The sequence below is a fragment of the Colobus angolensis genome, unplaced genomic scaffold (assembly GCF_000951035.1).
Source record: "Colobus angolensis palliatus isolate OR3802 unplaced genomic scaffold, Cang.pa_1.0 Scaffold97, whole genome shotgun sequence".
Classification (NCBI taxonomy): Eukaryota; Metazoa; Chordata; class Mammalia; order Primates; family Cercopithecidae; genus Colobus; species Colobus angolensis.
This window is the reverse complement of record NW_012123709.1, coordinates 1,328,581-1,355,191: the sequence shown is the minus strand read 5'-3', so window position 1 is coordinate 1,355,191 and position 26,611 is coordinate 1,328,581. Positions and strand designations below refer to the sequence as shown.

Below are 26,611 nucleotides of genomic sequence, written 5' to 3'. Positions count from 1 at the left end.
CTGCCTCAAAAAAAAAAAAGAATACATCCTAAGACAATGATTAAACAAATGCTCACTCTGTCATGGTTTATAGTAACAATATTGGACATTACTAGAAATGAACAGAGAGGCTTCATTCAATAGACACACTCACAAAGTACCATAATGTATTTACTGTTAAGTGAAAAAGCAGGCTATAAAACCTACGTAGAATATGATCCTGGCTTGTAAAAAGACAAAAAAGGAGGAAGGAAGGGGAGGAGAGGGAGGAGATTGAAGAAGAGAGGAAAGGAGCAGGGGAAAGGGGGAGGTGTGTGTGTGTGTGTGTGTGTGTGCGCGGGCGCGCATGTGCTGGGATGGGGGAAAGTGAGCATTTGGGGTACATGCGCATAGGGAAAACGTCAGACAGGATAATGACCAAGGGTTAACTATGCTTGCATGCATAATTTTTCTTTTCTTCTTTATATTTTTCTAGATTGCCTGAATGTCCCCAAAAGCTATCTTCCCTATGAAAATAAATTTCAACTATAATCACATTTGCATAACCACTTTGTAATTAAAGAGAAATCTTTCAACAAATTCTCCATCCTTATCTTCAGAGGCAGTCAGCGTTTATTTCTAGTTGGGCACAAGAGAACCCTTCACATTCACAAAATGTGTTTCTAGGTATACCAAACAAAAACAAAAACAAACTAAAACTTGCTGTGTGTCCACACAGACTCTTTAAAAATACTCTCTAGTATTTCCCAGAGGGAAGTGCCTCAATGGAGGCAGGGCCTGAAACCTCATTCCGTGTATTTGATACTGGTTGGCCAGTAAGAATGTGACGAGTTAAAAACCCTTCCAGAATACGTCATGCATGGAATGAACTGGGATAAATAATAATTGCATTAGCAAATAGTGCCCAAAGAAAGATTTCTGAAATATTCTAACTTCAGGAATCAAATACAAACTGAGTTGACATCAAGCTCAGCAGCTATAAGAATGAAGTCAGACATTCTGCCCTGTGCTCCCCAAATTTGTCTTCTCTCATCACTTCCAATTTAAGGAAGGAAAAAGCCTGTAACAGAAAAATGATAAAACAAGAAAATTTCCATCATTTGAGATAGACATTGTGAATAATTCTACAAAGATACACTTCTCCTACTTCTCAATATGTCCAAGAGATGAAATTGAGCATATTCTTTCTTTTCCAAGATTACACATATGGTTTCAGTAAGTCTTTTATTTCAATTTTCATTTCTTGGCCCTCATTTTTAGATCAAATCTAACAACCCATGTCAGACTCACTTTAAAAACACACAGCTAGACACTACTACAGGACCTCTCTCTTCATTATTTTTAGACTCTCCTAGAATCCTACTAATGCCTGTTTCTTCTACACCCCTAGAAAATTAGAATGTTGGGGAAATGTTTACTTGTTTAAAAAAAATAAACCAATGTATCTGAGTACTACATAAATCACCTTTTTCTTCTCTGAAACTGCTCTGTTAATAGCCACTAGCCACATGGGGCAATGGAGACCTTGAAAGGTGGCTGAGTCCAAATCAAGATGTGTTATAAGTGTACAAAACACACTGGATTTCATATATATATATATAATATACAATTAATAATGTTTTATTAATTACATGTCAAAATGATATTTGAATATAGTGAGTTAAATACAATTTCACCTGCTTCTTTTTACCTTTTTAATGTGACTAGCAGAAGATATAAAATTACTTATGTGGTTGCATTGTGTTTCTGTTGGACAGTGCTGGTCTGGAATACTAGTTCATCTTGTCGAGATTCTTATTGCCATTTCTGTAACTCTGCAAATACTCAGTATTCTCTTTAAATAACAGGTCTTCATCAGTGGCATTACGCAAGAGGTTTGCTCCCTCCACCACACTCGGTAAAACACCTGCCACTAGTTACTCCTTTTCCCCAAAATTAAAGTCTATGCTTACCGGAAGCTTATCTGAGCATTCTGCACTCCTCGTGATCAGTGTTTTCCCCAGGGGTGTTCTGCCCCTTTGGGCCACACACACGTGAGCAGTGGAGCGGCATTATAGTTTGCCAATGCTGGTGGATGGTATAACTTTCAGTTTGGGGTTCAAACTCGCTTCCCACAGGGCAAACACACTAAAGTGTCACCACAATTCCCTTGCAAAACTCATTCATTCCCTGAATTCTCCCAGTGCACCAGAAGGAATGCTATCCATTTTATACCCTCCCAAAAGAGGGCTACTGTATCAGTTAGGATTGCTTTCATAAAAGAAACCCAGTGACCTGCCTGGCATAACGAAGGTTGGTTTATTTTTCCAACTTAAGAAATTGGTCAGAGGTAAACAGGTAAGAGGTGATGCAATAACTTTATGATGGGACAACTGCCCCAGCCTCCTCTCTTTCTGACCTGCCCTTGTGGTCTCAAGATGCCTCCTGAAGGTTCAGGCAGTGTTTCTATGCTCCAACCAAGAAGGGAAAAGATGAAGGGCAAAAGGCATATGTCAGCTGTTTTTCTTTTTATCAAGAGACTTCTGCTTTTATCTGACTGGCCAGAACTAACTTACATGGTCACCCTAGTTACAAGGGAGTCTCGCACAGTATTTTTAACTAGAATTTTATCAGTAAGGAAAAACAGGAAGTGGATTTGGGGTAGGCAGTTGTTAATGTGTACCATAGTTTTATTTTCACAAATATTGTTGCAATTTTGTTAGAGATAGGAATAAATGCCTAGAGATATGGGGATTAAAGAAAAATTCAACAAAATTCACAATCTTAATGTTGGACACAAAAGTTGGGAGAATGGAAACTTTGGAAATATAATATCTATTACGTGGATCATTTCATTTTATTGAACTTCCACTTTTTTGAATAGTTCTTATAACAACTCTCACCATGTATCTTCGTTGATCGTAAAAGTATAATCAACCTGCCAATAATATCTTTTCTAAAAGTTTAGTTCATATTAAACAGCTGCTCAGAAAACTTTATCCACCAATCACAGCCTCCTATTCAATATGGCCTCATTCTACTTTTATAATTTTATTTCCTTCTATTTCCTTTCATCCGGAGTGGAAGAAAGCAGACCTCCGATGTGAAAAGGAGTTTCTTCCTGAGTCGTCTGCAAAATTCCACACTCCTGTCACCCATCTGATCCAATACCAAATTCAGCATTCCACTCAAATTTCTGAAGCATTGTTGTCATGAATAAGAACCGCCGTCTGCTTTTCAATCACTACCACTAGAAGATTTTTTTTAAAAGACACAGAAACATAGCTTCAATAGTTCACAAGTATTAAGGCCCACACCATGCCAAGCTAAGAATGGGCGAGCTTCACCGGCTGAGGATGCCGGGCCCTCTGCTGGGAGCACTCACTCACTCACTAAGCGACTTACTCCCAAACAAGAGCCCTGCAGAAAGCCTGATTCAAGTTCTCGGTTCAGCAAAATTCAAGTTTCTAAGATGTCATGTATCTTTATGGCATTGGCAAAAAGTCAGAACTCTCTATGATTAATTCATAAATGTTACTGATCATTCTGTTCCCTATAATGACCCAAGCTTTCCAAAAGCTGGCCCTTTTCCACAGTGTCTTCTTTCTGTAACACCCACCCCCATCTATCCCAAATGAAACCCGACTCATTCCTCAAGGCTCAATTCAGATTTCACATTTTCCACAAAGCCTTTCCAAATCACTCTGCTGTAACTGTTCTGTTTTGATCAAATATAGCACTTGATTTCTATTTCTCTCATGTCATTTTATTTCTGCCTTATATTTGTCGACTAGTCCCAGCCTCTCCCACTAGACCAAAAGCTTGACTCTATATTCTTAGTAGAGCATTTTATTTATTTGTTTGCATTGAATTAAATCTGGATTTTTTTTTCTATGTGACAGACAAAAGTAATTGTGCAACATCATTGACCACAATATTTTTTAAAGTCTGGTCACAAATTATGACTGTCAAAATAGTAATCAGCCCATTGCTTTCCATTTTGAGCTCCAGAGAAAATTATTACAAATATATGAAGGGATGTCCTATGGCCTTGAGCAGGGAGGAAAGATTGCCCACCAGTGTCTATACAAGGTTTTCACTACTCCACTATGCAGCCCATAGGTCCCCATATATATTCAGCACAGAATCCAGTTACACAAAGATTCTTGAGCATCTGCAAAGGATGAACAGATTTCCTGAACCCAAAAGTTGGGACACAGAATTTTTGTGCCATTCCAGTTCCCATTTAAAATACAGCTTTCATTGGATGCAATGGCTCACTCATGTAATCCCAGCACTTTGGGAGGCCGAGGTAGGCAGCCTGCTTGAGCCCACAAGTTCGAGATCAACCTGGGCAACATAGTGAGACCTCGCCTCTACAAAAAACACAAAAATTAGCTGGGCATGGTGATGCAGGCCTGTAGTCCCAGCTATTCAGGGGGCTGAGGTGGGAAGACCACTTGAGCCCAGGGGGCAGGGGTTGTGGTGAGCCAAGACTGCACCACTGCACTCCAGCCTGGGTGACAGAGTGAGACCCCATCTTAAAAAAACTTTTTTTTAATGGATCAGGGAGTACACTTCTTTAGTAAATCTGGTATGTGTTCCAACTAAGAAACTGTTCAATGTAAAAACTTAGGGTAAGATAAGAGTTAACATTTTAAGGAATGAACAGCAGAAGCTAAGAAGGGCAATAAGAAGGGCAAAAAAAAGTTCAAAAAAAATCCATCTTACTGGCAAAAAAATAACAGTAATATATTCCTGCATATGTAGGTTTTGTGTAATTATAATCTATCTCTTTTTCTTCCTTCTGCCCTAGGTCTCAGAGGCTAATGTGCTGTTTTACAAAAACTGTGTAACAACTTTTCCCTGACTGGTTTGAAAAACCGTTGTTGTTCTCACTGGAGGGATGGTGCAAAGCTTTTAAAAAGCTATAGAATGATGAAGGGAAAATAGATGTAAGTGCCAGGATCCTGTTTAAAGGATCAAGGAAGGTCTAACTCCAAGAATGTCCACTTAACATTATATTTTCATTTCTATGAATTCTATCTCGTTTCATTTCAAATCTCTGTCATATTCTCAAAGCTCATTTTCTTTCTTTAAATATATTAAACAGACATATTTTACATTCTGAAACAGACCACTCCAAACTCTGCAGTCTACGTGGAACTGACTCTATAGCATGTTTTTTCAATTAACCATCGCTCATGGCAGTTTCTTTCTTTATGTGTTGGGGGTCGGGGGAGTCCTCTATTGTGGATTCATGGCCCTTAAATTTTATTTGTGGGAATTTATTAAGGTCTAGATTTACATTATTGTGTTCTTCCAGAGAGATTTCCCTTTCCTTCTACGAGGAGCTAGGATTACTCCAATCTAAGACCATTTTCAACTGAACATTCAACTTGGCCCTACGGGTGGTATGAACTCAAACCCAAAGCCTACCTTCATGCAGGCTTATCATTAGTCATTCTCATGGGCGTCTTTTCTTTTCCATTCCACCCACAACCAAAGCAGAGACAGCTACACATGTCCCCACCAATCCCTCTCCAGAGCAGATTCTTCTTCGTTTTTCCACTTGGAAGAACCATTTGGTGTGCTGACTCTACGTGGGAGCTCTGACTTGACCTCTACCCTGTCTTGGGCTCTGTTTCCTGTGCTCCCTCTACACATGCCTCATTAAACCCACACTTCAGGCCTTCAGAGGTCAACAGATACCATGGGGACCAATGTTTGTTCCAGTGGTCACTTACCCCTCCTAACACAGTGTCTTGTCATTCCTACCCTCCAAGGAATTCCCTTACACATTTCTGCCAGCTCAGCCATGCTTTTAAAACTACTTTTTTAAAAATATATTTTATCTAGCATGCTCAGGCTTGCTTTCCCAAGCAGGGTCTCTCTTAACATCCAGTCTGCCATACAGCTGGAACTAGAACTCTCCCGTTCAGAGATTTGCATAGGGGCTGGAAACAGTTCCATGTGGCATGTTACTACCCTGTGTCAACATCCAAATAACAGGCTTCATTTTAACCTCTAAAATCAGTATAATGTTTATGTACACATTTTTCTTTTACCTCAATGCTATACTGCTTAAATATGGTGTGTGTGTATCATATATTATAATTTTTACAATAATTATTTTATATAATTATACTTAATAATTATATTCACATTTGTTTATTTCTTGAAGCATGTACCTGTCCTTGTTCCACGTAATCACACCTACAGCACATGGCCGCTACCAATGAACTTTAAAAACTAATTCAGAAAGCAAAAGGTAAGTTAGGTTAAAACCTAGCTAGTCTTATTACCTATTTCTAGAGCCTCTGCTCAACAATAAGAATTTAAGGAAAAATAAGCAATATTATAAAACAAAGTTACCATCATAATTGTCTTTTTTTTTCAGATGGAGTTTCACTCTTGTTGCCCAGGCTGGAGTGCAAAGGTGCTATTTCTGCTCACTGCAACCTCTGCCTCCTGGGTTCAAACAGTTCTCCTGCCTCACCCTCTCGAGTAGCTAGGATTACAGGCATGCACCACCATGCCTGGTTAATTTTGTATTTTTAGTAGTGATGAGGTTTCGCCATGTTGGTCAGGCTGGTCTCAAACTCCCGACCTCAGGTGATCCGCCCACCTCAGCCTCCCAAAGGGCTGGGATTACAGGCGTGAGCCACCGTGCCCAGCCCATAATTGTCATTTTTAAGGTGCCTCTCAAGTTATGGCACATTATTATTCAGAAACAGCACAATACCTACATCTTCTATAACATATCATCTGCATTATCATAACACATGTGAAAAACCATAATCCAGAACAAAACATCTTTAATAATTTTTAAAATGTTTACAGTATAGGTAGAATACAAAGTTTATTTATAACCTCTCTCATTCCAAAATGAATTTGAAACTGAAACCTACTAATATATTTTACAAATTGATTTAAAAGGATAGTTGAAACAAAGTAAGTTCATGAAAAAATATCCAACTATCCTTAACATTTTCATCTCAAACATTAGGACAAATACGTAATCCATGCAGGGCTTAAAACCTAGACGACGGGTTGATGGGTGCAGCAAACCACCATGGCACATGTATACCTATGTAACAAACCTGCACGTTCTGCACAGGTATCCCAGAACTTAAAGTAAAATTTTAAAAAAGTAATAAATAAATAAAAACATTTTCCTCTCGAAGAACTCCAGCTAATTATGTTTCAAATCTCTCATAAATTATATTGATCTATATAGTCAATAACTTTTAAAAGGTTACTGGGTCATTTATTCATTGCAGGATAATTCATGAACATCAGCCATGTAACTATAACTATTCTACATTCTCAACTATTAAATGATAATATTCCATGGCAAGGAGTTTTTTTGAGATTTCTGCATTAAATGATGTAGAAATATATAAGTGCTTCTGAAAATTTTATGTTCTACTTGCTTGTTTCAAAATGGGCCTATGATTAAGAGAACAAATTTTTTAATGTTTCTCTGTTAACGTACAAATCTCACTCTCCAAAAGTTTAAAACCAAATGTTTTGCATCATTAGTACACACACCTGCTACCACCTACCGAAAGAACAAAAGTTGTATACTCTAAATACCAATTGTATGTGGCAGTGTTATTATTTTATCCACATTTCTAAAACCTGTTACAAGTGAAAAAAAGATTAAAATAATTTCTGCAGTTATAAACAATGACACCAAAGTATAACTATTTTTCCAATTCAGACTTTCATTAATGTATGAATACCAAAGCACACTATCTGGTCTTCCTGTTTAACCACAAACATGTCAGGTCTGTTTGGAGTAGTGCTGAATTTGGAAAAGATGAATATCCGGTTGGTGATAGCTTAAAGGTTTTAGAATAAAGCCTACATTTGTGGGTGGCCACAAATCTTAGCTGAAAATTGGCTGAACTATACAGATGTGACTTAGAGAGGTTGGATTTATTGAAATGTTCACAGGTTGAGGTGTCAGAAGAGCTGGGCTTCGATTATTTCTGAAAAATCATTTAGCTGCTCAAGACTTTGGTTTCTAATCCATGGAACTGCCCCACGTGACCTCTAAGCCTCTTTAGCTCTCACATTTGAGAATTCTGAATCTATAGCATGTGTAACAATTGAAGGTAGACTTTCCAACCCATTCTTTAAGCAGAAGGAGCACTCCAGTCTTCTGACTGGGTTTCACATATGCTTGTATCAGGTTAAATGACAAGAGCATGTCGAAATAAGAATCAGAATGTAAGGATTTATCATCCTTTGTGAGCCACATTCTTATCCCAGTGCTCAGCAACAGGGCTTAGAGTGCTAACATTTTGATGCAATAATGACAATGCAGTTCACCAAACAAGGCCAAGCTCAGTGGTTTCCAGGAAACTGAAAAGAGAAAGAATGTGGATAGAAATAGTAGAGACTTCAAATGATGGAGAAAATGAATGAAGTTCAAACTGAGAATCAAAAAGAGACACAAAAAAGACCTAAAAAGTGTGGTCAAAGCATTTGGAATGACTAGAACTAGAGAGAAGTTTTTCCTAACAATACAAACAAAACATCTTTGAGAGTATTTTATCATTAGTGGGATCAATGGGATAAGGTCAGATTGATGATTTTTTATTTAAAATGCAAAAACTTTTAAAATGGAATTCTTTTGATTTGTGAAAGATAGGATCATTATGCAACTTCATCAAAGGTATTTTTACCTAACTCTAGAAGTCAAAAATGTTCTTTATTTTTTAAAAAAAAAAAACAAAAAATCTTTATTGTCACAATGGAACACTCACACCTCTGAAAAATGAGACAAATAATGAATTATTGTTGCTATTCATTTAAATTATTCAAAAAGTCCATCATTATGTTAATGGATTAAAATATCCTTAAATAAAAGAATGATATAATAAAATTGCCTCAATTATGGCTCCCTTTTCTTTAGAAATAAAGGCAATTTAATAGAAAGTGAAAATTATCTAATAAAGGTAAGTTATAGCACATATTCTATTTCCCTTCAGGTGATTGTTAGTATATATGCGCCAATATATGAATATATATATAAGATAGTTGATAAAGTCTATCTTAAATGTTTATTTTTATGTTTCGTATCGTATATTTTCAATTAGAAGTCCTATATTAGCCTGGTGCGGTGGCTCACGCCTGTAATCCCAGCACTTTGGGAGGCCAAGGCAAGCAGATCACTTGAGGTCAGGAGTTTGAGACCAGCCTGGCCAACATGGCAAACCCTCATCTCTACTAAAAATACAAAAATTAGTCTGGTGTGGTGGCACATGCCTGTAGTCCCCGCTACTCAGGAGGCTAACGAAGGAGAATCGCTTGAACCTGGGAGGCAGAGGTTGCAGTGAGCCGAGATCACGCCATTGCACTCCAGCCTAGGCAACAGAGCGAGCCTCAGCTCAAAAAAAAAAACAAAAAGTCTTCTATTGACAAAGTCCAGGTCCTTGTCATTTTTATCATCCTACCATAGAATTAAATGGGTTAATATTATATAAGTTGCTTTGACATTCCCTTCTTTGAGAACATTTATTTCCTGGGGCTTTTTTGTTTGTTTGGTCGGTTGGTTAGTTGGTTTCCTTGGGCATTATTACTTTGAAAATATTCCTAAAAGTAGAATTACACAGCTCAAAAATATGAATCATATTATAGCTGTTGTTACATTCATTGACCAATTGTTTTCCAGGAGAAAAAATAAACCATTCAAAAAGCTACCAATAATGTCCAAATATCACTGTCCCAATCTTTACACTACTCTTACTGACACATAATGATATCATATTTGTCATTCTTTTGGCTGGCCTAACAGGTGTATATAGTTCCTACAAGTTGTCTGAATACGAATTTTAATTGCTGGTAAAGCCGAATACTATTCCTTGTGATGACTCACTCTATTTTTCTAAATATATAAAAACCTTTTACTGAGATACAATAAGCAATGATCTCTTGTACACATAGATGCTTTCCACATTTTTAAACATTATTTCTGTATAGACACAACACATGTATATTACAGAAGTCTGAGATATAAAGAAAAGCACAATAATAATATAAAAATCACCCATAATCCCAATACATTTTTCCCTTTAAATAATGTGTGTTACAAAAAGTTAATTTCCTTTCTTTGCCTCCCCATCCATCCCAATCCCTGCTAAAAGTAACTGCTGGTAAGCATTTGGTATATGTACATTGTTCCAGGATTTTCCTATGACTCTTTTTATAAAAATGGTATCACACTGATCACTATCTTCTGCAACAGGCTCTTTTTCCTTAATACTCAATCACAGACATCTTTTCAAGACACATAGACTTACCTCATTCTTTTGACAGGCAGATGGTATTCTATTCTGTGTCAGTACACTAAGTTATCAAACTAGGTCAAAGCAAGGCAAAAGGGTCCCAGCTGATATCTGAGGTATATATATTACATTTTTTCAGTTATGGTCTCATAGGTAACCATCACCAGTTCCCTTGCCCCCATAGGTATCTGCCACCAGTTCCTTTGCCCCCTTGATCTTTCATTGCAATCACCCAACCTCTCCTCACCCTTGCCTCAACTCATCACCTCTCATCTCCAGCTTTGGTGGACTCCTGAGAGCTGTCAGAGAAACCTTTCAGCGTTGCTGGCTGGCTCCATTTCACAGCAGGGTTTCCAACCTCCCCTGGGCTACCTGACTGTTTACCATTGCTTTTATCTCATTTTCACTGGCTCTATTCCAGTCCCTTCCTACCCCTTCTTCAAATGCCACTCTACCCTCCCACTCTGACCATATGGAGAGGTCGCTAATTTACAGGGTAAGTAGAGAACATTCAAACATGGTCTCTCACACCTTCTCTTCATCTCTCAGCCTGCCTTTCTTGGCCCACCCTTCCTTTCTTTCATCCTGAATAAGGAAAAGGGTACCCTGGTTCTTCTCCAAGGCTTACCCCTCCATCTTCAATGTTGCCTTCCATAAGATGTCCTTCCCCCCTGGAAACAAGCTTATGTAAATGCCATATTAATTATGTTAATAATAAAAATAGCAAAACAAATGTATATAGTACTTAAAATGTCCAGACCCTGTTCTAAGTACCTTACATACACTAATTTAAACTTCGTAGCAGCCCTATGAGGTGAGTGTTACAGTAATTGTAATTATCTCCATTCTACAGATTAATGAACTGAAGCAGAGGGCCCAGGGGACCCACCAAGGTCACACAGCTACTAAGTGCACAGTTGAGATTCAAACCCCAAGCAGTATGACCTTTAACCACCATGCCCTCTATATAAAGCTTATATACTAGGACCAGGGAAGTGATTTAGGGCAGAGTGGGGTTAAAAGACTGGATGGGCAGAGAAGCCGGCAGAGCACCCAAACCAACAGAAAACTACTCTCTTCTTTGTCTGGTTTGAAGTACCAGAGACAGACATCACTTGTATGGCAAATGATGGAGAGACTGTCTGCGGGGGCTGTCTTATGGTGCCTATTCTATGAAAGCAGATACTCCCATTATCTCTTCATTCGAACATCTCAAATTGTCTCCATACAAGTAACCTGGTAGAAAAACTCCTATCCATGGCTAAAGCCACTACACCTAACCCCATGGGAACCAACTAGGCAAGCGGCAGGTGGCTCAGCACAAACTCCCTGACATGTGAAAAGAGCTCAAAGCGCAGCTCCTCCACCTATTCACCATCTACAGGCTGCCTGCTTGGGCCTGAGACACTCACCTAAACCATCCAGGCACCCCATGATACTTCAACACTCTCTACCCAGCCAGCGTCACTCCAGTCTAGTTTGAATACTTAGTCCCAGACAGACCATTTCCAATGAGATAATTCTAACTTTCTTCCTCAATATTTACCAGAAATATGTCTCTTTTTGGCTTCCCAATCACCATGCATTTTCCTCCTCCACTATAAAGAATCAAATTAACATTTAACATGTTAGCCCTTTAAATCTCTTTGGGAAGTGACCATCTGTGATTTTTCTACCAAACCACTCCCCTTCCCTCCTACCCCAACAAACACATATAAAACACACACGCACTAGTCTCTTCTTTGCTGGGCTAAATAAATACATGTAGCCCCATTAACAGTCCCTCATATGACCTGGTTTTACATCTCTTCCTCATCTTGGTCACTCTAATATCTACAGATGATCCATTTTGCTTACTTCTCTCTTAATGTGTCCCAGAGCAGCTGTATGACACGACTGACTCACACTAAGGAAATCCTACAGATGTGCCTCACACATGCTGCTTCCAGCACCCGCGGCTCATCCTTCCTCCACTCTCAGAGCTGCCTTTCAAGGCCCCTGATGCCTACTGAGTTTCATATTAAGTGTGTGAGCTTCAACCTCATTTCATTGTGTCTACTTTCCCTAGCTCCTAATAGCTAAATCCACTGATGCCAACAACACTACCACCTCCTATGGACTAAATCAAATCCCACTTCCTCAACCAGTCTTGACCAAGACAAACGTGCATCAGCAGCCTCAGCCTAACCCTGAAACACAGAATTAAGCTGCTTTTCCAGCCTTTACTGACAAATCAATCCCGGATGCAGGCGTTTCCAGTACCCCCCAGGGCTCCTATGCTGCCCCTTAGCTCACTCTTTCTTCTCCCATCCCTAAAACACGATATGGGTTTGATTCTTAGATCACCAATTCAATGCCCACAGATTACATCTTCCACCAGTAATCCTGAAAGGATGTTCCATTGCAGGAGGCAGAATAAGGCAAAACTGCAAAGTTGGCCATTTCCTATCATTCAGAAACCACATTCTCTGGTTGGAGGGCAGTAGACTAATTTTGTATATGGAAAAGACAATCTTGCATTCTCCTAAAAAGTGTTACTAAACTTCCAAAAGTAACTTTCAATAGAAGATTTAATCCAATTAATACCAAATATTTAGGAAACACACAAACTAGTTTTAGATACTATATATTACAAATAACATCACTTCTTATTAAAAATAAGTGTGCCAACAATCTCTGGCAAAAGAACAGAGGTCATCTTGCACTACTCTCTTGATTTTAAAGCAATGAAATGAAGTCTCTCAGACAGCGGTCCCCAACCTTTTTGGCAATAGGGGGAGGGGTGGGGGAGGGGTATGGTTTTTGGATGAAACTGTCCCACCTCAGATGATCAGGCATTAGATTTTCACAAGGAGTGTGCAATCTAGACCGCTGGCATGTGCAGTTCACAACAGGACTCGTGCTCCTATGAGAATCTAATGCCACTGATCTGATAGGAGGCAGAGCTCAGGTAAAGCAAGAGATGGGGAGTAGCTATAAATACAAGTGAAGCCCCCCTCAGCTGCTGCTCGCCACCTGCTGAGCGGCCCTGTACCTGGTCCTTGGTCCAGGGATGGGGGACCCCTGCTCTAAGAAACTACGTAATTTATTCAAAGTCACAGAGCAGGCTATAAACAAAACTGAAACAAGGGCTCAGGTCTCCAGATTCCCGGTCGAAATAATATCTAGCCATCTATGAGGTACAGTGCGTTTTCAGAGTTTGAAACACACAGTATCTTCCCCTCCACAGGTCACATGGTACACAATGTGAATCCACAATTATGAAATCAGTTATGAATCTACAGTTATGAATCTACACTAAGCAATGAAAACATAAAACAGGGCCAGACGTGGCAGCTCAGGCCTGTAATCCCAGCCCTCTGGGAGGCCAAGTGGGCAGATTGCTTGAGCTCAGGAGTGACAGATCAGCCTGGGAAACAAGGTAAACCCCTGCCTCTCCTAAATATAAAAAAATTAGCTGGTCATGGTGGCACACACCTGTAGTCCCAGCTACTCAGGAGGCTGAGGTGGGAGGTTCTTGGGCGACGGAAGTGATACTCTTGTCTCAGAAAAAAAAAAACATAAAACAGTACATATCAACATTCGTGGGCCTTTATCATGCAGATAACAGCCTCTGAAAGTGTTAACTATAAAACACAAAACTATGAAAATAAAATTTGTATAGGGGAACCCAAACATTTCACTCATGAGTATTACTGATTATAACAAGTTTATCACACTTTAATTAACAAAAAAAACCATTAATCATGAAAAGAAAAGCAAGTCCCAGAAAGGCAGTAATAGCATAGTTGTTAAATGCTAACCATTTGAATCCTATCTCCTCCACTTACTAGCGTTAAGGAATTAGTCAACCTCTCTTTTGCTCCATTTCTTCATCTACAAAATGAGGACTGGTATTTACCTCATGGAGCAGCTGTGATGATTAAACACTTCAGTATCTGTAAAATACTTGGGACAGTGCCTGGCTCATAGTTGGTATTCAATAACTGCTCTTATCTACTCATGTATTATTCTTTTCCACTTGGATAACAACCAACTCTTGACATTTATCATATCCCTTTAAATGTAGCCAAACTTCATAAGGCAGTGAAATGACATACGCTTTCTTAAAGGATCCTGGTTTTGAGCCAAAATTAAATAATGGTAGAGACGTGGTAGAAAAGAACAGGTACGTGTTCAAGGTATGTGATAAATGGCCAGTGTCTTAAGTCTGTTTGGGCAACAAAATAATGGTACTTTGGGTGGTTTATAAACAACAGAAACTTATTTCTCACAGTTCTAGAAGCTGGGAAGTCCAAGATCAAAGAGCTGGCAGGTTTGGTGCCTAGTAAGAGCCCATTTCCTTGTTGATAGGGGTGACTTCTCACTACATCCTCACATGGTAAAAGGGGCAAAAGAGTTCCCTTGGGCCTCTTTTATAAAGGCACTAATTTCACTCACAAGGGTTTCACTGACATGACCTAATCACTTCCCCAAATTCTCCACCTCCTAATCCCATCACCTTGGGGATTAGGGTTTCAACAGGAATTCTGGGGGGACACAAACCTCCAGACCACAGCAGTCAGAAATCAGGAGAATGGATCATGGGGAGTGACAGGCTTAGCCCACCTTGGATTGGCAGATATGGGGTGAGAGGAAGTACCAACAGTTTTCAAAACCAATCAAACCACAAACATTTCATTTATCACATCGAATTTACAATGTACCATCATTACCACTACAATGAATGGCCAAGAGCCCCCTTACACTTCCCTACCATTCCTACTTTTTTTTTTTGAGACAGAGTCTTACTCTGTCACCCAGGCTGGAGTGCAGTTGCGCAATCTCGGGCTCACTGCAACCTCCACCTCCCGGGTGCAAGCAGTTCTCCTGCCTCAGCCTCCCAAGTAACTGGGACTACAGGTGCACACCGCCACACTTAGCTAATTTTTTTGGATTTTAGTAGAGACAGGGTTTCACCTTGTTACCCAGGCTGGTCGCGAACTCCTGAGTTCAGGCAATCCACCCACCTCGGCCTCCCAAAGTGCTGGGATTACAAGAGTGAGCCACTGCACCCGGCCCATTCCTACTTCTTCTACTTCATCCCATCAACAGAATCAGGGAAATCTCTCTGAAAATGGAAACAGAGGTCTCCCTGAAATATAACACCCATGAGATTCTCCATGCAAAGCAAATAAAAATGAGCTCTAAAAGAAGCACCATGTATTAATTCCCTTTAGATCTGCTGCCTAACTCTCATGAGGTGGCCCTGATCCCCATCAGGCTCTGTGTCAGTGCTGCTATCTGTGGCCTGCAGGCAGTGAGGGCAGTTCAGCTGGGCTTGACCATCAAGGTGTTGTGACATACTCTCAGGGGCTCTGAAGGGGAGCACATTTTAAAATCACTCACCTGATGTTTACTCCACAGTGCAGTATATTAAGTGGAATAATGAGAGAAGGGAGTGACTGGAAACAAGAAATCCTACAAAAACCAGGTTATAAGTGGCTAAGGCAGGAGGTGACAACACTGAGAGAAGGGTGATAAAAGTAGGGACAAAAAAAAAAAAAAGACTGAGTCATAAGAAACTCAGGAAGGATATGGCAACAAATTAGTCACATTGATTAAAACTCAAAGAGGCTTGAAGATCACCCGAGATGACAGAATTTAGCAGGAGACCAAAAGCGGTTACTGCAGGTACTTACCGCAAGACCACAGTCACAAGCTCAGCCTTGACATGTTTAATTTTAGGTAAAATCCAGGTATCCAGCTAAAAACATGCTATGGGTAGCTGGAAAATCATAATACAATAGAGCATTTCTAACAGGTTCAGAGTATCAACCAGCTCACAAATGAGTTGTTCTAAGAGTTTTCACTCATCAGTAATGACATGTCTTTATGTTGAGCAAGAAAAACATGAAGTAGGCCAAGAAAGACTTGGAATGCATTAAAATTCATTAATTACTAATAATAAATTAGTAATTACAAACAAAAAGTGAGAGAATTTAAGGTATAAGTTCAAAACAGAAGGATGATTTTAGGTAGAACTACCAAATTTTTCCACAAAAACCGAATATTTGTGTCACTGTCAGAATATTAGGATTAAGGATAATTATTCTGACTTCAGATAGTATCTTACACACTATCCAAAGTATCTTACACACTATCTGAAGTCAGAATATGCTTTATGTTATTTAAATTAATGTTTTATATTATATAAATTGCTTAAATTCAGAATAATATCAAAGTCCTATGAATTATATGTTTAGCTTTTATTCACATTGTTACTGACAAATTCACATGGCTGATTTAACACATGAGAACAGTCATAAAATAGTCAAAAGAGACTGAAACCTTTTTTGGTACAAGTATTGGCTATAATTAAACTTTAAATAAGAGAGATGGTCGGGTGTGGTGGCCCACACCTGGAACCCTAACCCTTTGGGAGGCTGAGTGGGGCAGGTCACTTGAGCCCAGGAGTTCGAGACCAGCCTGGGCAACATAGAGAGACCCCCACCTCTATTTTTTTCTAAAAAAAAATTAATTAAAAGAAAAGAAAGACTTACCACATTTTCCTTCATCATTCTCAGCTTTTCATCAATCTCTCTCAGCCGATTATGCAGATCCCGTTGCTGTTTGGTGTTCCTGAGTACCTTTTCTCCTGGAGTTACTTCCATATTTCTTTCACCATCAAAGTCAGGTTCCTAATTAAAAAAAAAAAAAAAAAAAAAACACAACAACAACAAAAAACATCATTCCCAGGCTGGAAATGTGCTGTCACATACCAACCTCAAAGCAACTGAGCCTTGAGGGTTAGCTTTGCTTCTCAAACAATATTTCTTCCCTTCAAAACAATATTTTATAATGCTTTAAAGTCTTCCCATTTTAGGAGGTAAAAGTCCAATTGTACATACAAAAAGCAGGAAGGGAACCCAACTTCTGTAAGCACCTGGGAAGCAGAAGGAGACAGTGAAAAGAGCTGGGGTCAGGAAACAGGAACCTGGGTTCTGGTCCCTACTCTGATACTTACCAGCTTGAAACCTTGGACTTTTCTCTGGACTTCAAGTTTATCATGTATAAATAAGAAGAAAAAAAACCCCGCCCATCCACATTACTAGAGGCAGCTGTGTAATAATGAGAAGAAAACTGGATTTGGCAACATCAGGAGTTCTGAATCTTCGCCCTGCCTCCTTCCTGACTAGACTGACCTTAGGGAAATGAATTAACCTCTCTGAGCTTCAGTTTCATCATCTGTAAAACAATAATAGTAATAGATCTAGGCTAAAGTCATCACAGTATGTAGTAGGCAAGCAACAAATCTCAATGCCAAACAAATGCAAGTTGAGTATGTCCTCTGAAAAGATTAAGTATTATATAATGAAAGTACTTCATTACTATCTGCAATATTTATATTGACAGAACTATATTTTCCCAAAGTTAATGTTATTTCTGGGTGATAAAAATAGGCATTTCTTGATAGGAATTTGTGTCTATATCTAAGATTAAACTTCCTTTCTCGCACACATCTGCTCTGTGTTGCCATATAAGTAACAGGCAGGAATGACATTTTTGAAATCACTCAAGCCGTGATCCTACTCCCTCATTCCTTACATACAGCTGGTCACCAGGAATACTATCCAGTTGCCAATCCCTAATACCTCTCTAATCAAGGCACTTGTTTCTTTCTCACTGTCTTAGTTAAGATATCCTCATCATTCACCAGCAGTTTTTAAACTCCAGTGAGCTTCAGAATCACCTCCAGAGCCCAGGAAAAAATCTGAAGGACCAGCCTCTACCCAGGAGATTCTGATTCAAAAGGTAAGGACGGGACAGGCATGGTGGCTCACACCTGTAACCCCAACACTCCAGGAGGCCAAGTCAGGAGGATCCCTTGAGCCCAGAAGTTCGAGACCAGCCTGGGCAACATAGTGAGACCCCATATCTACAAAATTAAAAATTAAAAAATTAGCCAGGCATGGTAACGCCTACAGCCCCAGCCACTTGGGAGGCTGAGGTGGGAGGATCACTTGAACCCAGGAGGTCGAGGCTGCAGTAAGCTGTGATGGCACCACTGCACTCCAGACTGGGCAACAGAATGAGACTCTGTCTCAAAAAAAAACAAGGACTAAGGACTAATAAACTGAAGCACACCTATTTGAGAATTCAAGAACTACTAGCTTAGGTTGCTGCTGGAGCCTCCTGGCTGGTCTTGATGCTACCAGTCACCCTTGTTGATTCTATTCTTTGCAGGGAAGTCACAGAACAAGGTGCAAAGTATTCATGCTCTAGGCCCTACCAATCTGTTCATCTCATTTCCTACTGCTTGAGACTCAGACTCAAATGTGCAGCAATATTCACTACTACTAGTTCCCCCCATTCCAACCCTCCAACTCCTTGTGGGGACTCCTACCCATTTTGAGCCCAGCTCAAGCATATTTCCACAATATCCCCTGACATACCCACAAAGGACAAATTATTCTCTCAGCCATGCCACATGTTCCTTTATTGCACTTACCACACTGCCACTGCCTAGACAGTGACATGGCTGACCCTATTCTCTGTATCCCAATGCAAACTATAATCCTGAAGCTGTGTAAGCACTGGCCAATAGACTGTAATTTTGGTTTTCAAAACTTTCATCAAACTAGCAATGAATTTCAGTAAAATTCTTATTGTATACAATTCTACTTAGCAAATTATTAAAAGAGTGCGTCAATTTCAAGAAGTGATTATTTTATATTTGGCTTCATTTCTCACTTCTGGTAGCTTTCAATCTCTAGAAGCATCCTGATATGGTTTGGCTCTGTGTCCCTACCAAATCTCATGTCGAATCGTAATCCCCAGTGTTGGGGGTGGCGCCTGGTGGGAGATGACTGGGTCATGGGGGTGGAGTTCTCATGAATGGGTTAGCACCATACCTTCAGTGCTGTTTTCGTGATTGTGAGTGAGTGAGTTACCATGAGGTCTGGTTGTTTAGAAGTGTGTATCACCTCCCTCTTCTCTCTCTCTTCCTCTTGCTCTGGCCATGTAAGAAGTGCCTGCTTCCCCTTCACCTTCTGCCATGATTGTAAGTTTCCTGAGGCTTCCCCAAAAGCAGAAGCTGCTATGCCTCTTGTACAGCCTGCAGAACCGTGAGCCAATTCAACCTCTTTTCTTTATAAATTACCCATTCTCAGGTATTTCTTTATAGCAGTGAGAGAACAGTCTAATACACATCTAGAGGCTGAATTATTATCAGAAATATTTTTTAAAGGAAATCTAATGTTAGGGAGGAGTTTGGAAAAAATGGTATCAAGGTCTCTTTGCAATGCTAAGCAGTCAGCATTTTATAAACTTTTATGAAGACACACCTGCTATGAAGTAGGACACATGGTAATCTGAAAAGCACCCTGGATTTCATTTTTAAATTGAAATTATTTTAATAATCTACAACTATGATTTTTTCTAAATCTTGGGGCAAGCAAAGAGAAGGCACAAAAAGAAAAAAATTATAAGTTGGACTTAACAACATTTTTAAATGTTGCTGAATCAAAGTCACCATTGAGAAAATGAACAAACCACTGACTGACAATGATCATAACACACATATCTGACAGAGGACTTGTATCCAGAAGATATAAGGAACTCCTACAACTCGATAATAAAAATAATCAAATAGACAATAACAATCAATCAAATGACAATCAAATTCTATAAAGACTTGCACAGATACTTCATAAAAGCTATGTGCATGACAAATAAGAACATGAAAACCTCCTCCCCAATCATTAGTCATTGGGGAAATTCAATTAAACCACAATGAGACACTACTATATAGCCACTAGCATGGCCCAGATGAAAAACTGAACACCAAATGCTGGAAATGTGTGAAACGAGAGGGACTCTCTTACATTGTTTGCAGGACTATACAATGGTACAACCACTTTGAAAAACAGGCCATTTCCTTTTTTTTTTTGAGATGGAGTCTCTCTGTGTTGCCAGGCTGGAGTGCAGTGGCGCAATCCTGGCTCACTGCAACCTCTGCCTCCTGGGTTCAAGAGATTCTCCTTCCTCAGCCTCCTGAGTAACTGAGATTACAAGCATGCACCACCATGCCCAGCTAAGTTTTGTATTTTTAGTAGAGACAGGGTTTCACCATGTTGGCCAGGATGGTCTTGATCTCTTGACCTTGTGATCCACCCGCCTTGGCCACTCAAACTGCTGGGATTACAGGTGTGAGCCACCATTCCAAAACAGGCCATTTCTTAAAAAGTTAAATGTTTGTCGATCCTGTGACCCAAAAATTCAACTCCTATGAATTTATCAAAGAGAAATTAAAATATGTAACTATAGCCTTGTACACAAATGTTCATGGCAGCTAAAAACTGAAAACAGCCCAGGTGTCCATCAATAGAAGCATGATAAACTATGGTGAGTACCTGCCACAGCTGGGACCATCAGGGCGTTTCTCCTGGAGCTCCATCTTCTGGTTAGGTTTAGTCAAAGTAAGGGGAGGAGTTCTAGGAGAGTAGAGGACAGAAGGAGAGAGAGCTTGGGGTATTTTTCCCCTTCCCCCCATACTTTTGCATCACAGTTTGGGCAGTGATGTATCCCTGAGATGTGCTGAGTTTTCTTAGATTCAACTGCATATTCATGCTCAAAGACTAACAGACGACACACTTAGAGCCACTCTACTCAGAAGGATATAAAACAGGAAACACAGCAGGGCAGTATCAGGTATCCCTTTTCAATGGGAGTGTTTGCTACAGTCCATGCCAAAACAATATAGGTATAAAGAGCAAAACAGCTATAAGCTACCTGTCTTAAAATCCTCCTATCCTATAGGAGCCATTATGTCTTGAAATGCCCCCACAGGCACACTGAGTCCAGGGACCCAGCAAGAAATGTGCCCAGCCACAAGAATCACTGCAGTCAGAGATGTCCAAAATATGGCTTCTCCATCAGGTCTTTATAATTCTCCCAATCCAGGGATCATTTTAAGCATAAGCAAAGATGCCTCCTAACGTATTCGGCATTCCAACTTTTCTCAGATTGCCAAGGAAACAGAGTTAGGAAACTAACTACAGCTCAAATGCTCATGCTGAGGGGGCTGGGGTTGGCTAACCCTTTGCTCATGTCCTCTATTATTACAACTTTAGATGGCCAGTTCTTCTCCCACAGCTCCAGCTCTTGCTGAGTTCCCACACACTTTTTCTTCCCCCTGTCCACTGTGGCTAGTCTCTTGGTGTCCCAACATCCACTGTTAGCTCCTTTAAAGCTATATAAATAGTCCCTTCATATAATTATCTTCAAAATACAAGCTAGGTATTCCTTCTGTTTCTTGTCAAAAACTCTAACTGATATATAGAGTGTGTGTGTGAGTGTGTGTGCGTATAGAGAGAAATAGACTGGAAGGAAATTTAACAATAATTAACTTGGTAAAAATCCTGATTATTTAATCTTATTTTTCTTATTTTTGTAGTTCCTGAATTTCCTACAATAAACATGTATCAATTTCATAAGCAGACAGACCTTTTTTGTTTGATTTTTTTTTGAGACATGGTCTTATTCTGCCACCCAGGCTGGAGTGCAGTGGCGCAGTCACATCTCACTGCAGCCTCGTCCTCCCAGGCTCAAGCGATCCTCCCACCTCAGCCTCTCAAGTGGCTGGGACTACAGGCGCACACCACCTTGCCTGGCTGATTTTTTGTGTATGAAGAAGGAATGGATTTCACTATGTTGCCCAGGCTGATTTTGAACTCCTGGGCTCAAGGGATCCTGCTGCCTCAGCCTCTCAAAGTGCTGGGATTACAGATGTGAGCCACAGATTTTTTATTTTTAACAAATTTTTCTACCAAGGCCATTTTTGTTCTGTTCTGACAATGTGACTCTCCATACCTAAGAGATATAGACCCGAAGGTTGGATTCTAGCTTCAGTTCTGCTGGAACAATCAGCTGTGTACTTTTGAGGAAGTCACCTCCTCTTTCTAGGTCTCAATTACTTCTGAGAAAGTTATTTCCCCTTCTAATAGCTGATGAGTGTGTAATTCTCTACAATTAGACCCAAAGGATATACAACAGCTTTCTTCAGTCATGGCCTCCAATAGCATAACCATATAGTTCAAATATTTGAGAAATATTGTATGATGAAAGCAGAGGCCAAGAGAGGGCAAGGAAAGGTAGCCACTGATGCTGACAAAAATTGCCCAGCTGCAAACTCAAAAAGCTCTGTGGTGCCAGGAAAGATCCTTTTCTCACAACAAAGTGCCAACCAGTACTGTCTGTCCTCGTAATCATCAGGAAATATCTTGATTTCTCATAGTAGAAATGTTTAATCAGATTCTCTGACCGGCATATCATTTCTGTGTTTCTGAGTCATACAGGAATGCTTTTATGGAGAATTCAATAAAAGCTCTCCTCGACATGCCACAAGAAGAGAACTGTCCCTGAGGCCAAGATCAAGAGATACTTGTTGATTTGACTAATTAGTTGCCAAGAGATTCTGAGTTTATCCTTAGAAAAAGTATCTGTGGTGTTGAGTAGGCCAAAAGGGATCTTTGAAGCAAAATAAACTCATTTTCAAAAGTCAAAAACAGAGGAAATTACCCACAGCTTCGTAAGTAAATGCCTTCGCATTTGATATGCAAATAAGGCATGCGTTAAGGATTGGGAAAATACAAATCTGCCTAAATCAAGCCAGTTTGTCCTATGTTTTCAAGCTAATGCTATACATTTCCATAGGTTCCTGCTATTTCCTGTCATCAGATGGATCATGTGCCTGGCAGTACCAAAAGTAGAGAACAAGATATTTCAGGCAGATTGTTTTTATCACCTTGGAATAATGCCATAAAATGAAGGAAACCTTGACTACATCAGAAGCTTAACAGAGGGAAGCAAAGAAATATAAACTTCACAGTAATCTGTAAAATGGAGGTGGCAAGGATAGTTTCCCAGATTTAACTGGATATCTAACAGATTGGCACTGGAGGTAAAGAGCTCTGAAGTAACTTCTTGTTTGTTCCTCAAACCCATAAATCCATGCTCCTGTGGCTTCTATGGGTTTTGGAAACGAACAGATGGTCAATAAGATTTCTGTGCCTGTAACTAGCATACATTTAAAAAATCCTAAATTCCTGCCCTCAACCAACACTTTAAGTACATCTGGGGTCAAGTGGAGTCCATGGCCATTACTGGAACTATACAAATCCCTGGACCCAATAATAAAACATCTTTCAGAATTACATGTCAAACAATGGTCTGTATTTCCTCAATTTCAGCTAATATTGAGACAGGAAGAAACCAAAAAAAATTAATTGTTGCTGTCAGCAAAAATAACATGCTCTTGGCAAGAAAGGAGATCAATATAAACTACAATTTTCCTCAATCAAACGATGGCTAACTTTTTCTTGAGCTTACCAAATTGTGTACAACTGAATCAATAGTTTAAGAATAAGAGAATAAATCAAACGAAGGAGGACCTTTATATTCAATTAAACTAGTTAGTTTAAGAACACAGCGATGCCACCTGTCAAGGAGAGCCATTTCTGAGGCCCTCCCCAATCAGAAAAAAAAATCTAATGGTGAACTGGAATTCTAGATTCAGTAAAACTGATTTCATGAGAGATGAATAAACTGTGCTTGTATATAAGAGCCAAATGGAATAGAATTTATTATTGAATCCAGTTGCTAAGGATTTAAGAAACTGAATGCTTATATAACTCCTATGTTTTAGATATTTCTGGAGACAACTGGAATCTAATACATCTACAAATAAGAAGTATGGTAACTAAATTATAGAACATCACTCAGTTTTATGGTGGGATTTACAATACGTGGAAAGAACGAACTGATTTGTTGAGGGTTAGGAGATGGATACAGAAAAGTATGCACAGTTAAACCACAGATCTTAAGAAAAAATTGCTTCAATTAGTTCTCGTGCTAAGACAAAATGAAAATAAAAAGCAGATTTAAAAACTGCAACCACATATTATTCACATTACAGAAAGCGCAGTAATATGCCATTCTTTCTTTTGACTATAACCACATGCTTTGTTTTATGCTAAGGAAATCAGATATGTAAAAGCCAAATGCTGCTTTTAAAACATTGCCATAAAGTTAAGTGCTGGGCCAGAGCATCTATATGAGAAGGAGGTCACAATCAGCGAGCCCATAAAGAGAAGAAGACTTCTTATCTGCCCTTTTCACAAAGACCAACACCTCCTTCATCTCTGAGCCACATTCCTAGAGTTCCTCAAACTATTCTGACTCAACCACATTGACCCAACCACATTTATCATCTTAAATCTATGTGCATACCAACTTACTACCTTATAGTTACCATACACAGATAAGTCAGAAAGTCTATGTTTCCGCTTGTTCAGAAAACTGTTTTCTTGACCAACAAAGATAAATCTTCAAAGGAATTTTTAAAATATCATGCCTTCATCAAATAACCTTTCCTTTTCCTGTGCTCCCGCAGCACACACTTTCCGTACTTTTCATCCGATCAGTGCCCATCTGGTGGTGGTTCCTGTTTCACTGCACAGTCACTCCACAGCTTGTTCTATGCTTACATCACATCCTCTGGTATCCTACAAGCTACCTTGAGGTCAGAGACCAAGCTTCATACTAGTCTGGACACTACATCAGCCACTACAGTGTCTCCTATGAAATAAGCAGGCATTCAAAAATGTACTGATGATCTCTGCAAAGGCTGGACAAGCAACATAAATGCGTGAAGTGGGCCTCAGGGCCTGCCATACAATATAGAGTGGTGGATACTGCAGCAAACTGGAGAATCTGTGCCCCACAGAAAGAGCAGTTGCTATTCAGCTCAATCCAGTAATTGCCAAGCAAGAATTTAGGTCTAATGCTGACATATTTTCTAATTTGAATTTTTCAAGAGAGAACTAGAAATCTGGATATTTATAGGAATTCACCTAATTTTTTAAATGTTGGCTAAGAAAAATCTTTAAACACTTTGTAAGCAAAAGGAGACCCATCTGAGAGCTTACTTTGTCCTGTAGGTCAGGGGTTCCTGACCCCCAGGCCATGGACGGCTCTGGTAGGTGGCTTGTTAGAAATCGGGCCCCAGAGCAGGAGGTGAGTGGCAGGCACAAGTAAAGCTTCATCTGTATTTGCAGCCACTCCCCTCACTCACCTCACCACCTGAGCTCTGCCTCCTGTTAGATCAGCAGGGGTATCAGATTCTCACAGTAGTCATGAACTGCACATGCAAGGGATCTAGGCTGCACACTCCTTATGAGAATCTAATACCTGATGATCTGTCACTGTCTCCCATCACCCCTGGATGGAACCGTCTAGTTGCAGGAAAACAAGCTCAGAGCTCCCACTGAGTCTCCATTATGGTAAGTTGTATAATTATTTTGTTATATATTACAGTGTAATAATAATAGAAATAAAGTACACAATAAATGTAACATGTTTGAATCATCCCGAACCCATCCCTCTCCATGGGTCTGTGGAAGAATTGTCTTCCATGAAACCAGTCCCTGATGCCAAAATAGTTGGGGACCGCTGCTGTACGCCACCAGTTTTCAGCCTCGTGATACACAATGGTGGTCTTCTGTGTCTCTGATCCCTCTGCCTCCCTCCCTAGTTCCTCTTCCTCTTCCTACCACTCACTTATGGAAATAGACTTTCTGGATATTCCTTGGATGTGCTCTCTCCCTCTCCTCTGAACCACCACAGCACTTTACTTATAGCCTTCTATGAGCCTGGGCACGGTGGCTCATGCCTGTAATCCCAGCATTTTGAGAGGCTGAGGCAGGTGAATCTCTTGAGGCCAGGAGTTTAAGACCAGCCTAGGCAACACAGTGAGACCACATCTCTACAAAAAATTTAAAAAAATAGCTGGTGTGATGGCGTGCACCTGTAGTTCCAGCTTCTGGGGAGGGTGAGGTTGGAGGAACACTTGGGTCCGGGAGGTGAAGGCTGCAGCAAGCCATGATTGCACCACTGTACTTCCAGTCTTGGTGACAGAGCGAGACCTTGTCTCTTGAAGAAAAAGAAGCTTCCTATGGCACTTGCCTGTGCTGTCTTGTCCACGGTTTTCTACATTTACTCAATACCTCCCATAAGGAAATACATTCTTTATGTCACTTATAATAATATAATTCGCTGAGTTCCGTGTCACTGTGCTAAACACTTTATGTATATTAACTAAGCTACTCTTTACAAGAACCCTAAAGAATATTACTATTATTTTATAAATAAGGAAAACGATGTTTAGAGAGCTTCTAATTGGCGCCCAAGTCCACAGAACTAGTAAATGTTAGAGCCAAATTTGAGGTGAGACTTTTTTTTTTTAATTATACTTTAAGTTCTAGGGTACAAGTGCACAACGTGCAGGTTTGTTACATATGTATACATGTGCAGAT

At 39.8% G+C, this 26,611-nt stretch overlaps 1 protein-coding gene across 2 annotated transcripts in view; it reads right to left on the bottom strand.

Annotated features, from left to right (window-relative positions):
- Positions 1-26,611, bottom strand: part of FSIP1 (fibrous sheath interacting protein 1) — a 206,916-nt gene that overhangs the window by 114,029 nt on the left and 66,276 nt on the right. For both annotated transcript variants that reach the window (XM_011932644.1, XM_011932645.1), the window contains exon 10: positions 16,799-16,936. In XM_011932644.1, the coding sequence (XP_011788034.1) occupies positions 16,799-16,936 (138 nt within the window). The remainder of the gene's footprint in view (positions 1-16,798; positions 16,937-26,611) is intronic.